Genomic DNA, 15,896 nt, shown 5'->3' on the forward strand with positions numbered 1-15,896 from the left:
TGTGTGTGGTTGTGTGTGTTAGTGTATGAGTGTGTGTATGTGATCGTCTGTATGATTGTGTGTGTGGCCCTGTGTGTGTGTGTGTGGATCTCACTCTCTCCTGTCTCATGCCCGCAGTTGTACACCCCGCCTCAGCTGCGTGGCCGGCAGGAGCGTGCGCGGGCTCCCCGCTGGCTGAGCGGCCTCGGCTGGGCCCTGCGCCCCGGGGCTCCCGTGAGAGCTCCCTCCTCTGTGTGAGGCCCCTGCGCTGCGTCCCTGCTGGGCCCACGCCGCGCGTGCGCGTCTGCGCGTGCTCACGCAGAGCTTTCCTGCAGAGGTGCTCACGTGGCCGCCGCCTCCTGGCTGCCAACCACCTGTCAGAGGGCACCACTCCCGGAGAGCGGTGCTCCTGGGCGACTTCCGCAGACTCAGAGGATGGCTGGGTAGATCATCCTGGAGGCAGGCGGCTGTCTCATCACAGCCTGTGTGTGTCTGGGGAATGTGTCTGTGTGTGCTCAGTCGCTCAGTCGCTCAGTCGTGTCCAACTCGTTGTGACCCCATCCATGGACTGCAGCCCGCCAGGCTCCTCTGTCCAATGATTTTCCAGGCAAGAATACTGGAATGGGTAGCCATTCCCTTCTCCAGGGGGTCTTCCCAACCCAGGGACTGAACCCAGGACTCCTGCATTTTAGGCAGATGCTTTACTGTCTGAGTCACCAGGGAAGCCAAATAGAGACGTTATTTTTTGTATTCTCCCGTATCTCATTAGATTACTTTCCTTTGGTTAATGTGGAATGTTAAAAAAAAATTCAGAAGTTCTGTTTTTTAATTTCTTACATATCAGTTTATTTTACAGGGATTCCACATGCAGGCTCATTTAAACAATGATTAACTTTGACCAGAAAGTTATTATCAGAAGAACAGTATTAAAATAATTTTATGGTAAATGATTATGGTTAACCAAGCCTCTATCTTGAAAAATCTAAATCGAATTTTATATTAAAAATGGATTTAAGACTACTGTTTCATTGTATTTGTCCTTTGAGGAAACTTGATTTGTCTTTTAGTAAATTATATGTCTTTGTCATGGCAGATTCACGACTTACAGAGTGAACTTGATAAGGAAAAAGAAGATGCTCAAAAGAAAATCCATAAACTTGAGGAAGCTTTGAAGTGAGTAAAAGTGTAATATATTTAATTTTTAAAAATACTCTTATTCTAAGTTGTGAGCCAAATTAAGTGACTAAAACCCAAGCATTATATTTTTTTATCATAACCTTGCTGTGGTTTAGTTTGAGTCAGTTTTCCATCATGAATCTCTATTTTCAGAATTTTATTACTAGCCAATGAATTTTGTTTTTTTTAAAAAAGGAAAAAAATCAGTTCAGCTGTTTTTAAGTGATAGGAATGTAAGAAAGAGAGCTTAGTGGTTTCAGATGCTTTCCTCCTCTTAAATGAAAACAGATTAAAAACAACAATAACAACAATAAGATTTAGATCTTAGGACATTTAGAAATTCCTCTGTTGATTTTTTTGAGGAATTTGGGTAATGATATGTTTCAGCTGTTATATTTAAAAATGGACTATTATACAGGCATTGTTTAGCAGAGGTTTTGTTTTATGATACCTAATCATACACATTGAAATATGTTTTATATATATTTGTCTTTTCTAATAATTTGCTAAGTTGATGAGGCCTTACTTATCACTAGATATCATCCTGTAGTTTTCGCTGGAAAATACTGATGCAGTCAGTAAGTGTTGCGCGCTCACCGTGTTTCAAACAGTGTGTGTGATTCCTTCCTGGAGGACCCGTGTTGCAGTCCAGTGGGGAGGATGGTCGCCCTTGGGCAGGTCCAGGGCAGAGCCTTGAGCCATGAGGGCTTTCTTGGAAGAAAGGCCAGGAGGGCACTTGGCCCGAGAAGCTGCCTTAGGAAGAGAGCTTGCTTGGGCACAGTGTGTCCAGCTGACTCCCAGGGAATGAGCAAGTCCCATTTTCTGAGCTTTTCCAAATGTCCAAGCAGGAATAATTTAGAGAAAGGCCAAAAAGAATGTCTAGGATCACAGAGGCCTGCGTCAGATTCTCCTGGGAGGGTCGCGCAGCCATCCCTGCCTGTCAGTCAGCGAGCCGTGTGCTGGACGTCACAGGGTGTCAGCGTCTCTTCTGTTCCAGGACTCCCACGTCGCCACGTGGGGGTCAGACGGCCTCAGAGGACGGTAGTGTTCGTTACGCGTCAGGTCAGGTAACCAGCTCATGCGCCAGCTTGAGTGTCGCCACAGCGAGGGCCTCTTGCTTGTGGACGAGATGTCCTCCCTTGATCCCCCGTTAACTCATTGTTTTCCTCCTTAAAATGTTGAGTCACAACTTTATCTGTTCAACTTTCCATATTTTCCTTTCTTTTTTGTTCTACTTTGTCTTTTTCTTCTGTGACTTCTTTATACTTTTTCCATTAGTTTGTTGATGTGCATTTATCTTATATCCATAAAGGAAGAGATAATTCCTTCAAATAACAGTAAATCAGCAAATATTTATTTAGTACCTCCAATGTCTATATATTGTAGTATCGTGTAAAAAGAAATGGAAGGTTTAGAAGCTATAGCTCAAGACACAACCCTGTTCTTAACAGTTTTCTTGTCTGCCATGGGCATTTGAGGTCCATAGCATTGTTAAGTATCAAGTTGTTGACGTAAGTGCAATAGTGTGGTCTTTTCATTTTCACTGTGAAAAAACCCAGAAGCCTCCATAGTTTCCATATAAAACATAATCTATTTAAGGCTTCAGAAGTGTTTACCAAAATGCAAAGTTTTACTTGGAGTTAAAGAAAGCTAGTTTAGATTGTTAATAATGTTCCTTGTGGATCTGTGTCTTCCATTCCCCTTGTAGGAGATGTCTTTATTTCCACTAAATGTCTGTTTGACCTTAATGATCTAGCTCCTGGTACAGCAGGAGTAATCTGATCTGAAGTAGGAGTAATTTATTGTGCAGTTTGCACGTCAGAGCAAACAACACAGTCTGGCTATTTCCCTGAAGGAGAATATTCTGGGGGCAACTGCTGCTGCTTTTCAATCCAAGAATAGTGTTAGACCCAGTGGGTCCAGAGACAGTTCCATTTTTCTAGAAGAGAGGTGTATGATATGGAAATTTGTCATGATTATTAACAGGTTTTTTTCCATAATAAAAATATACACAAAGGTGAAAAATCTGACTTTCAGAATGTGGTGGCATCCATCCATCCATCCATCCATCCTTTCACTCAATAGGGTTGCTTTCCTCCATGCATGTTGAATGGCAGAAGAGGCTGTCAGAGAGGTGGAGACAGCATGGGAATTAATCGGCCCCTGGAAACGTGATGTGTGTGTTCAGCTCAGTCCTGGATTCAGAGCTCAGGTGACGCTTCCCCTCCACTGGTGTGAAGAGCAACACTGGTTTGGAGTCGGCACTTACTGTAAACACAGCTTCTAAAGCTAACTTGTCTACTTGTCCGTGATTTTTAGAAAAGTTTAAATTTACTCTATTACTTACAACTTTTATTCAATACATATCCTAAACATTTTTTTGCTTTCTATTTCATTTTTGATGCAGAAGATATTTTATAGCCCCTTGTAACTGAAAAGAATCTGAAACTATAACTGTAAATGGTATGAATTGTATGTGTTCATTTTTCTTTTTTTTTCATTTCTATCTGATTTCTTCCCTCAATATTCCTGGGTCTAAAAGCAAATTATAAAATTTATCATACATCCACATTCAGGATTCCTCAAAAAATATTCTCTTCTTGTCTTTTATCATGTTTTTTGAAATTATTTTACTTCATTTCACTTATTCAAAGCAACTAATAGCCATGAATTTCTGTAACACCATACTTTTTAACCGAATGTTTTATTTGAGATAATTGTAGATGTAGTTGTAAGAAATAATACAGAGGCCCCATGTTACCTTTACCCAGTTTCCCACAATGATAATATTCTACAAAACTAGAGTAGAGTATCTCAAGCAGGATACTGATACTGATACAGGCAAGATAAAGAGTAACTGCATCACCAACCAGGACCTCTCCTGTTTCTTTTTAGAGCCACACCTACTTTCCTCCAGCTTCACCCCATCTTTAATCCTTGACAACCACTAATCTGTTTTTCATTTCTATAATTCTGTCATTTCCAGAACATTGTATAAGTGTAATTATGTAAGTAAGACTGGGGATTGGCATTTTCACTCAAGTCTAAATCTCTGGAGATTCATACAAGTGATATCATATATATTTGTATTTCTGCATGCTAAAATGTAAGCCATGTCTTTAGTATTGAGTGAATCTATGTATTTCATAAATGTAATGATATGTTTATAGCAAAAAATTCTCTGTAAATTTTTATTTTTTCTATTTTTTTCCATTTATTTTTATTAGTTGGAGGCTAATCACTTTATAGTTCATTTTTCAAAGATAAATAATTAAACCAAATGAGAAACTCAGTAATGAATGGGAAATTACCATAGGTAACAAAATAATTTGGTGTAACTCTTTGAAAGACTGACACAAAGTATGTTTTTTTTTTCTTTTTGAAGGAGTTAACATCTATGAAAAACACGTGTAGATATTTAGTTCAGTTCAGTCGCTCAGTCTTGTCCGACTCTTTGTGACCCCATGAACCGCAGCACGCCAGGCCTCCCTGTCCATTACCAACTGCCGGAGTCCACCCAAACCCATGTCCATTGAGTCAGTGATGCCATCCAACCATCTCATCCTCTGACGTCCCCTTCTCCTCCTGCCTTCAATCTTTCCCAGCATCAGGGTCTTTTCAAATGCTCTTAGCATCAGGTGTCCAAAGTACTGGAGTTTCAGCTTCAACATCAGTCCTTCCAATGAACACCCAGGACTGATTTCCTTTAGGATGGACTGATTGGATCTCCTCACAGTCCAAGGGACTCTCAAGAGTCTTCTCCAACACCACAGTTCAAAAGCATCAATTCTTTGGTGCTCAGCTTTCTTTATAGTCCAGCTCTTACATCCATGACCACTGGAAAAACCATAGCCTTGACTAGATGGACCTTTGTTGTTGAAGTAATGTCTCTGCTTTTTAATAGGCTGTCTAGGTTGGTCATCACTTTCCTTCCAAGGAGTAAGCGTCTTTTAATTTCATGGCTGCAAAGTGAAGTAGATGTTTATATGTTTACCAAATTTGATTTCTAAGTTTTGGGTGCTGTAGAAATAATGGAGCATTGTTCTGAGATCTTGTATAAATTGACTATTCTAAAGCAATCTGTGAAACCTTCCAAAGTCGTCGTCTTGATTGATACCTTTTTCAAAGTCCTCTGTGGCAGTAAAAGACAGAACTGTCTCAAAACAGATTTATTCTGATCCATTTTAACTTTTTTTGTGTTGTCAATTGTAATCATAAGTATTTCTACTCTGACACTAATATATCTAAACTTTCGGATTTTTAGTACTGAAAGTGAGTGGTGGTGATTTCACCAGAACATATTACAAAGTAGGCCTTCAGATGTTACGGTTATGAATGACCCTACAGGAAGCAAGCCCTTATTCAACTAAACCATTGTTTCCGTCTGCCAGTGCACAGTGCAGGGCACTCCGCTTTGGTGCCCACGGAACACAGGGGGCTGTCACAGAGACCCTGGGGGTTGTCGGTGTGGTTTTCCTGCTTAGCTTAACATGAGATATTCCTGACCTTATTTTATTTACAGTAGTGTGAAATAGGTATTTTGCCTCCTACTGAGCAATGCATTGTTGGGATTCCTGCATTGTTTGTAAAAGTAGAAAGTTTGTAATAAGGGGGACATGCAGTGTTCCATCCCTGTTTCAGGAGTGAGGGGAAGAATTACAGGCAACCCAGAAGCAGTCTGCTTGGCCCTCTGAGTCCACGACATCCTTGCAGAGCCCGGCTGCCCCAGGGCCCTGCCTCATCTCGCTGCTCACCTGGCTTCCCTTTGCTGCTTCCCGACGGCTAGATGTTCAAAGTGCCCCATGCTCCTCTTTGAGGGATTTTTTTCTCTGTTCATGTATGCAGAATGAAAATCAATGTTTTCTTCCAGAGGCTGACCCAATAGAATGTCTTTAAAGCTACTTGGCTCTTCCTTTTGGAGAAAATCTGTCTTAGGGATTTAAATACAAAGTTTTATTTTCATCCTGGGATTTCTATCCATAATTTTTTTTTTATAATGCCACTGGTAATTTGTAGGACCAATTCCACTTACATAATGGTGAAGGCAGGAAAATAAATGAGTAATTTTTTTTATGGTTACTTCAGCAAGTGATTATTTCCTGTGTTTATAATAGAGATATAGTGAACTTATTACAAGAAACAGCAAATAAAATATCTGTATTTCTAAAACAGACTGAAATGGCTTACAGTATAAATAGAAATTAACATATGATTGAAATTAAAGTGTAATGTAAGCATGTAAAGTAGGATGGATATGAAATGAAATGAAATTGTTTCTGTATTGAAATTCTAAATTCACCCTGACCAAACTGTTTCCCGTGGTTTGGGGAGGCACGTGAGCTTCGTGTAAGAGCGTGGGCCCAGGTTCCAGCTCAGGTTGCCAGCCTGTGACGCTGGGCCTGGGGCTCCATCTGTGTGGTCAGTCTTTACCTCCGTCAAATGCCCTTCCTCCGAAGGTTGTGAGGAGGCTTGGAGCAGTTCCCGCAGGGCGCCTCCAGCAGTGTCTGCTCTGTCAGCTCTTACCGCTTTCTCTCTCTCTGTCTTACGGACGGGACAGACAGATTCGTCAGGTGATCTTACCCTGGCATGTTTTTTTTAACAGCTTTATTGAAGTCTAATTCTCACCCCATAGAATTTAGTTTCACCGTATAGCTCACTGACGTTTAGAAATTCAGAGTTGTGCAGCGATAACCATAGTTCAGTTTTAGAACATTCTCATCATCCCCAAAAGACTCCTCATGGCACCAAATTTTAGAAGGATAATATCATGATTGATTTTTTTTTTCTGACCAAACAGAATAAGTAATAAGGGACACGATCTTCCATATGTTATTTTGCAGAAAATGCTAACTGGCCACTTCTCATTATGACCCTCAGTAAAAGCTGACAACACAATATTAAGGTGTGCTCTTGCGTTTTGTGGAAACCTGAGGATGTAGCCCAGTATGTTCCTTCCAGGTTAACGGTCTGACATTTTACCTTTGATACGAGGTTGCATTTAGAAAGCAGATTCTGGGTGTGTGTGTGTGTGTGTGTGTGTGTGTCACTGAAAGCAATCTTGAAATACACATGTACCTGAGTGTTTGGGGTGATATTCATGTTTTCCTCTTTATGTTTCAGTGTATTTTGAATCTTTTCTCATGAGACTATTGTATGGTACTTTGGTAGCTTAAAACAACAGTAAAGACAAAAGAAACCAGTGAAGATTTTCAAAGGAAGAATTATAAACATTAATGATGGTTATCCTTAATTGTTGAGAATATGGGATTTTAAAAATTTTCTCTACATTTTGCATATTCTAAAATCAGCATGTCCAGAAACTCCTCAGAGTCTTCAGGACTTTCAGCTTGCTGCAAATCCCTCAGTCAGCATGGGATGGGGCAGGCTGTGAACACGGTCTCTGGAAATACATGAGCTCTAAGTATCTGGGCCTCTTGATGAAGGTGATAGAGGAGAGTGAAAAAGCTGGCTTAAAACTCAACATTCAGAAAACTAAGGTCATGGCATCCAGTCCCATCACTTCATGGCAAATGGAAACAGTGACAGATTTTATTTTCTTGGGCTCCAAAATCACTGCAGACAGTGACTGCAGCCATGAAATTAAAAGATGCTTCCTCCTTGGAAGAAAAGTTATGACTAACCTAGACAGTGTATTAAAAAGCAGAGACACACTTTTCCAAAAAAGGTCTGTCTAGTCAAAGCTATGGTTTTTCCAGTAGTCATGTGTGTATGTGTGAGTTGGACCATAAAGAAGACTGAATGCTGAAAAATTGATGCTTTTGAACTGTGGTGTTGGAGAAGAGTCTTGAAAGTTCCTTGGACTGCAAGGAGATAAAACCAGTGAATCCTAAAGGAAATCAACCCTGAATATTCATTGGAAGGACTGAGGCTGAAGCTGAAACTCCAATACTTTGGCTACCTGATGCGAAGAACTGTCTCATTTGAAAAGACCCTGATGCCAGGAAAGATTGAGGGCAGGAGGAGAAGGGGACGACAGAGGATGAGATGGTTGGATGGCGTCACCAACTCAATGGACACGGGTTTGAGTAAGCTCTGGGAGTTGGTGATGGACAGGGAGGCCTGGCGTCGTGGGGTCACCTGTGCAGTCCTGTGCAGTCGTGGGGTCACCAAGAATCGGGCACGACTGAGTGAACAACAACAACAAGTATCGTGGGATTTTGACTGGAAAAACCTCTTGTGCATTTCTTATAATAAATGGACAGATGATAAGGCTGATAGTCTATTTTTTGTTTTTTAGAATGGAAGGACACCCTGCCACAGAACTTTAGGTGAGGTTATTCGGAGGCCAATAGAGTACAGACTAGGAAATACAGCTTTCTAATAAGTGTCAAATTAGGATATTTTTAATGCAAGTACGAGGTATTTTCCATGAAAGATGATATTACATTTTAGATATGCTTTAAGTTTTCTTCCTGTGGCAATTCACAGGTAATTCATAGATTCACTTTCCACTTTTCTTTTATCAGCCTTTTCTTGTAAACTTGGCTCTGGTTGTAGCACACGTATTTTAATTCTTAGCGTCAGAGCAGATGACTGTGCAGTGGTTATCAATCCCAAGAGAGGAAGGCTCTGGTCACTGGTTACTGGTCCCTGGGGAGAACTCCAACTGCCTGGAGGAAGGCAGAGGTCCTCCCAACGCCAGCCACCGGCGGAAGTCCAGACATACCTGCCAACCGCATGTTCTAGAGTCACCAAGAGGACAGCGCAGCCCGGCACTGGGTGGGGCCAGGCTTCGCTGCCTCAGGAGAGCCAGAGAAGAACGAGACATGGAGACGCTGTGAATCAGCGCTACTCCTGTAAACATTTAAAAACTAACTGCATTGTTAAAGCATTTTAATTATAGATCGTTGCTGTGTCTAGACTATATCATTTTAAATATTAAGAGTAAATAAATTTATTCAATTAATTATACCTTTATTTACATAATAAGAGCTTTTAAGTCTATAAAATTATTTTAAATAAGTGTTTAACAATGTATTACTTATTTAAAATTTAAAAATAAAATAAACATGGCTATGAAAGGAAGCCTCCATTAAAAAAAAGCTTAGTTGATCTACAATATTTTGTTAGTTTTGGTTGTACAGCCTAGTGAATTTTATTTTTGCAGATTATACCCCACTGTAAGTTGTTACAAGATAAAGGCTGTCATTTCCTGTGCTAGACCTGTATCCTTGTTGCTTGTCTGCTTTATACACAGTCGTTTGCGTCTGTAAATCCCACACCCCTAATGTGTCCCTCCACTCCCCTTCTCCCCTTCACTAACAACAGGTTTGTTTTCTATATCTGCAAGTCTGTTTGTATTTTGCATATATGTTCATCTGTGTTATTTTTTAGATTCCGCATACAAGTGAGGTCATACATTATTTGTCTTTCTCTGACTGATTTCACTGAGCATAATGTTCTCCAGATCCTGCCACGTTGCTGTAAGGAGCAGAATATCATTCCTTTTAACCGCTGAATAACACTCTGTGGCCACATCTTCCTCATCCATTCATCTGTTGATGGGCACTTGGGTTGTTCCCGTGTCTGGGCTATTGTAAATAGTGTTGCTAGGCCCGTTGGGGCACGTGTGTGTTTCCGCTTTTTCTTGTATACTCAGGAGTGGAATTGCTAGATCAGATCGTAGTTCTATTTTTCTTCTCGTTTGTGGAAGAGAATTTCAAAGTGAGCATATGACAGTATATCTATCCATCCTACTGTCAGTATCCATCTGCGCGGTCTCTATGTTTAGGATGTTAGTAACTGTGCTGTGATGAACATGCTTATTCCTAGTTATTTACCTCCGTCCAGTTTGTGGGTTGTGCCGAGTAAGACACAGCTCGACAGAGGGTGCGCCTTTAGACTGCAGTGGTGTCGTCGCGGAGCTGGCTGGAGCTGGAGGGTTTCGGGTTGGTTTGGCACCAGAGGGGAGCTGTTGGAGGACTTTGCTCACTTTTAGTTTACCCTGGTGGAGGTTTGAACCTCTGATTCTGAAAACACAGTATATCAACTCTGCTTAGGAGGATCTAAGACACAGGGGATCTGATTCATGGACCTGCTAGCTGGTGATTGGGTGACTAAAATTGAGCAGGTATTAGAGCAAGGAAAGAATGTGAAAACTTCCTAAGGGCTTATTTTGCCATAGTCTTGATTTTCATGGATATTCCTCCCTCCCATAAGGATTTCTGTTATTGATAATTGGCCTTTGTAGAAAATGCATAATTTTATTTTCATGTACCATTGCCCACAAGTACAATTTCACTTGCACACAGAACTGTTAGAAAAAATTCCTGATGTTTTGTAAAGTGATTCACAGTGTTCTTGAATTATATTTTTATTTGACCTATTTTGAAGCCAGCTCTCAATGCTAGTGATACTCAGCAAATGTTCACCATCTGGTTCATTGAAAGTTATTATACAGAAATGAACAGCACCTGTTCTTTTGCCTGGCTTTATCTATAGTTTTGTTTTTTATTAACTAGTTTTGGGGTGTCATTTTTCCAACAAATTGACATATGGCTTTATAAAAACACAGTGTTGACTTTCTCAATATACATAGATTCATAATCTCTCCTTACAGTGGAAAGTAGACTACCCCTAAAGTTATATTTTTAAAGACATTATATTTTTAAACACGGATGGAAAAGCTTTCCTATAAGGTTCTTTTAAATCTCCTTTGTTTATCTCTGGTTGTGTGTTTGTTGTCATAAATCAACATTTATAATATTAGGAGGAACAGGGATTAATCTTCAAATAAGAATGCCTTAGAATAAAGATAGTAAAGCTGCAGAGTTATAATGACAGTGTTTTTGTACTTTTACTTGCTGGAGACTAATCTTAAGGAAGATTTAAATGGAATACTAAACAGTCTTGTGATTATTTGAAGAAGTGGACTGCATGCTGTTGATGCTTGTTTTTCATTTGAAGCAGGCTTCCTGCAGAAATCTGGATAAAGTACATTAAAAGCAGGTAGTTTTGCAGTTTACCCCAGAGGCTGGAAGTTTGAATTTTGGTACAAAGGGAGAGCTTGGTTAAATCCAGTCTTGTGTAGGGATTTTTAAGTACGGCTGAATAGTATAATTCCAAATTTAGTTTTATATATTGCTGAAGTGAGAAGCTGTGGCTTAGTCATTTTGTTTGTAAGTTTGGTTAAAAAAAAATCTCTAAGAATTAATAGTGATGTAGTGATGTATACTTTAAAATAGAAAAAAAAAAAAAGAATCAAAGAGCTATCTAGAAAGAAGCTAAAAAATGCCTGCAAACTTGAATTCTCAGTCTGAAGATTTCTGTGCCTTTTAAGTGAATGAAAACATCTCTACAGGGTCACCTTGCTAAGACATTTTATCCTGTGTAGAAAACAAGATTTTTACTTTTTAAAGTTTTCTTAGAGGAGTAGCTAAAAATAGGTTCCACTGCAATATCAAAATAGCCTAGAATTTATGGTGCTTATTAAAGAAGATGTGGCATTGGTTTTAACCAAGAGTATATAAATTTAAAGACTGATTAAGTTTGTAAATTTTCAGTTGTTTTCTTTCAGTTTATGGTATTTATTAAAGAAGATGTGGTGCTGGTTTAAACCAAGGCATGGTGGTTTAGTCACCGAATCGCGTCCCACTCTGTATGCCCTGTGGGCTGTAGCCCACCAGGCTCCTCTGTCCACAGAATTTTCCAGGCAAGAATACTGGGTTGTCATTTCCTTCTCCAGGGGATCTTCCTGACCCAGGAATTGCACCTGGGTCTTCTGCACTGCAGGCAGTTTCTTTACTGACTGAATTGCCAGGGAAGCCTTTAATGAGGAATATATAAAGACTGATTAAGTTTGTAAATATTCAGTATTTTTTCTTTTATTATTACTACTAAAATTAAGAGCAGATACAGTTTATAATGCATTTTCAATGAAAATATATCAGATTTTCATATTTACCTATAATGTTACCACTAAAAACCTAGATTTATATAGAGTTGGAGAGCAGGAAGATATTATTTGAAATGTATGAAATCATTTTAGGTTTTATATAGCTAAAATTAAATTAATTATGTCAAAGCTGGCTTAAATGTAACCAGAAATTGGTAAATTATTTTATAGTTGTGTTATTTAAGAAGTTTATTATATATCACTGCCACTTAAGTTCTAGGCTAATCCAAAAAAGAAATGCTTTTTTTCTACCATCGGAACAGAAGACTTCTGTTCAAGTGAACCCACCCAGCGTCCTTGGAGGGTGAACTCTGGTTGCCAACATTGTGCAAAACTTTTCAAAGTATCTGTTCTTTAGCTGTATTTTTATCACAAACTAGTACATGCTTGCTGTAGAGAATTGTAAAATTACAGAAGAGCACAGATAAAAAAAATCAAAATCGTTTATGGTCACATTAAATAGAACTATCTACTGTTTTGCCCTTTTATTATTTTATTAAAGTACAATTCATTTACATGATTATTAGTTTCAGGTGTGGCACATAATATTTGATATTTTTATACATTGCATCATTCAAAAAACAAAGATCATGGCATCTAGTCCCATCACTTCCTGGCAAATACATGGGGAAACAATGGAAATAGTGACAGATTTTATTTTCGTGGGCTCCAAAATCACTGCAGGTGGTGATTGCAGCCACAAAATTGAATGACGCTTGCTCCTTGGAAGAAAAGCTATGACAAACCTAGGTAGCGTATTAAAAAGCAGAGACATCACTTTGCCAACAAAGGTCCATATAATCAAAGCTATGGTTTTTCCAGTAGTCATGTATGGATGTGAGAGTTGGATCATAAAGAAGACTGAATACTGAAGAATTGATGCTTTTGGGCTGTGGTGTTGGGAGAAGACTCTTGAGAGTCCCTTGGACAGCAAGGAGATCCAACCGGTTCATCCTAAAAGAAATCAGTCCTGAATATTCACTGGAAGAACTGATGCTGAAGCTGAAGCTCCAGTACTTTGGCCTCCTGATGCAAAGAACTGACTCATTAGAAAGGACCCTGATGCTGGGAAAGATTGAAGACGGGAGGAGAAGGGGACAGCAGAGGATGAGGTGGTTGGATGGCATCACCGATTCAATGGACGTGAGTTTGAGCAAACTGTGGGAGTTGGTGAAGGACAGGGGAGCCTGGCGTGCTGCAGTCCACGGGGTCGCAGAGAGCCGGACACGACTGAGCGACTGAACAACGGCACGTTACAGAATGAGCACCGCAGTCAGTCTGTGCTTCTGTCGCCATAGTTACTGCAGTGTTCCTGAGGGCGTGCCCCGAGGTGCCCATGACATCCCGTGACTCACCTGCCTATACCTGCCCTCGTACGTCTTCATCCCCTTCACCTGTTCCAGCCACCCCCTCACGCCTGTCTCCTCTGCCACTGCTGGTTTCTTCTCTGTATCTGTGAAGTCTGTTTCTGTTTGTTCTGTTTTGTTGGTTTGTTTTGGTTTTTAGAAAACTGCAATGACATATCACCCCACACTTGTTAGCATGGCTATTATCATAAATACAGGAAATAAACAAGTGTTGGTGAGGATGTGGAGTAAAAGGAACTCTCATGAAATGTTGGTTGGGATGTAAATTGGAACATCCACTATGGAAAACAGTATGGAGGTTTCTCAAAAATTAAAAAGTGAACTACGATACGATCCAGCGGTTGCAATTCTGGGTGTTTATCTGAAGAAAACAAAAACATAATTTGAAAAGTTATGTGCACCCCAGTGTTCATAACAGCATTATTTACCTAGATATGGAGGCAGCCTAACTGTCCATCAGTAGGTGAACAGACAAGAAAGATGTGTATACACACAATGGAATATTATTCAGCCATAAAAAGAAGGAAATATTGCCATTTTTTTGCAACATGGATAGACTTGGAAGGTATTATGCTGTGGAATAAGTCACATAGAGAAAGACAAATGTTGTATGATTTCAATTAAATGTAGCATCTGTTATACCATTTTAATTACTCTGAATACAAATAAAATCTTGAGCTTTAATAGACTGAGAATATCCTCTTCCAGGTTCTATTCATTTTTTTCTCCCACATTTCATTGTCTATCTCCAAACAATGGATTGGAGATAGCAATTGGCTATTCTTAGCCATTTGCTCTTCTATTTCAAGTTTAGAATTAGGTTTTTTTAAAATTTTGTTGGGATTTTTATTATATTGTCATTATTGTTATAGATTGCCATAAGTAGAATTAAAATTTTTATTATATTTTATTTACTATATTTCTCTTTTCCACAAATAGTATTTTTCTCCATTAATTTATCTATTTTAATATCTTTTAGTAAATGTTTATAATTTTCCCCATATATGTTTTACATATTTTTGTTAGATTGATTCTTTCGTACCTCCTAGTTCATGTTACCATTTTGTATTTTTATCTTTTTTAAAATTATGTTTTCTAAGTAATGGATCTAGCTGAACAAAAATCTTCAATACATTTTTTAAATACTGAATACCTTCATCTGGTACTTCTGCTGAATTTATTTTCAATGTTTTAGGTTGAAGGTTTTTGATAGATACGTTGTTTCAGGTTAAGGAAACTCCCTTTCATTCCTAAAAACTCCTTATAGTTTTAGAAATGAATGGATATTACAGGGTATTGAAAGGTTTTTGTTTTTATTAAGACGACCATATAATTTTTAAAAAATGGTTTTTAAAAGTTTTTTAAAAAGTTCTACTTTACTGTCAGATTTTAATTATACAGTATGATGTTATCAACCACAGTTATCTTTATATCCTCAGACCTTATTTATCTTTAAGTTAAAATTTGTGCTCTTTTAAAAACCAGTCTCCCCCTGTTTCCCCTGCCCCCAGCAGGCAGCTGTCGTTCTCCTCTGTTTGCGCGTGTTCGGGGTTGGTAAGTATAGTTGATTTCCAGTGTTGTGTTGGTTTACGTTGTACAGGAAAGTGATTCAGCGATACTTACGTGTGCGATCTTTTTTGTATTCTGTTTCATTATGGTTTATCAAATGATATCCTGTAGAAGGTTTTGTGTGCACTTAAGAAGAATGTGTGTTTTGCTGCTGTTGAATGGAATGTCTCTTAGGTGCATCTGATCTAATGCATAGTTTAAGTGCAGTTTCCTTATCGGCTTTCTCTCTGGCTGGTCTATCCATTGTTGAAAGTAGGGTTGATATCCCTACTGTTATTTTATTGTCTGTTTCTCTCTTCAGATCTGTTAATATATACGTATTATAATTTCTTTTCTCCTGCATTAGGTGCATGCATATTTACTAGTGCTGTATTCTTTTAATCAGTTGACCCTTTCATCATTATATCATGACTTTCTTTGTCTCTTGCTGCAGCTGTTGGCTTCAGGTCTCTCTTGTGTGATAAAGTACATCTGCTTCTGCTGTATTTTGGTTTCCATTTGCTGTGGATTATCTTCTTTTATCCCTCTACTTTCCGACTATGTGTCCTTGAAGCTGAAGTGAGTCTCTTGTAGGTTTAGTTATAGGCAGCATATAGTTGAGTCTGTTTTGTTTTCTTAATCCTAATTCATATGGCCACTCTCTATCTTTATTTACACTAGAGTATTTAATACATTTACATTTAAAGTAGTCAGTGACAGTTATGGGTTTCCTGCTACCGTTTTTAAAGTTCTCTGGCTGTTTTGTAACTCCTGTGTTCATTTACCCCTCTCACGCTCTCTGCCTTTGTGATTTGATGACTGTCTCAGTGGTCTGCCGTGCCTCCTTTCTCCCTACCTCTCGTGCGTCTGTGGAGTCCAGACCCTCTGCTCCTCGGGGAGGGGCTGGGAGT

At 39.1% G+C, this 15,896-nt stretch overlaps 1 protein-coding gene across 4 annotated transcripts in view; it reads left to right on the forward strand.

The window, feature by feature from the left end:
• The window catches only part of CEP112 (centrosomal protein 112), a 299,121-nt gene that overhangs the window by 86,311 nt on the left and 196,914 nt on the right, over positions 1–15,896 (forward strand). For all 4 annotated transcript variants that reach the window (XM_043443432.1, XM_043443639.1, XM_043443510.1 and 1 more), the window contains one exon: positions 1,073–1,152. In XM_043443432.1, the coding sequence (XP_043299367.1) occupies positions 1,073–1,152 (80 nt within the window). The remainder of the gene's footprint in view (positions 1–1,072; positions 1,153–15,896) is intronic.

Source organism: Cervus canadensis, chromosome 1 (assembly GCF_019320065.1).
Source record: "Cervus canadensis isolate Bull #8, Minnesota chromosome 1, ASM1932006v1, whole genome shotgun sequence".
Taxonomy (NCBI): Eukaryota; Metazoa; Chordata; class Mammalia; order Artiodactyla; family Cervidae; genus Cervus; species Cervus canadensis.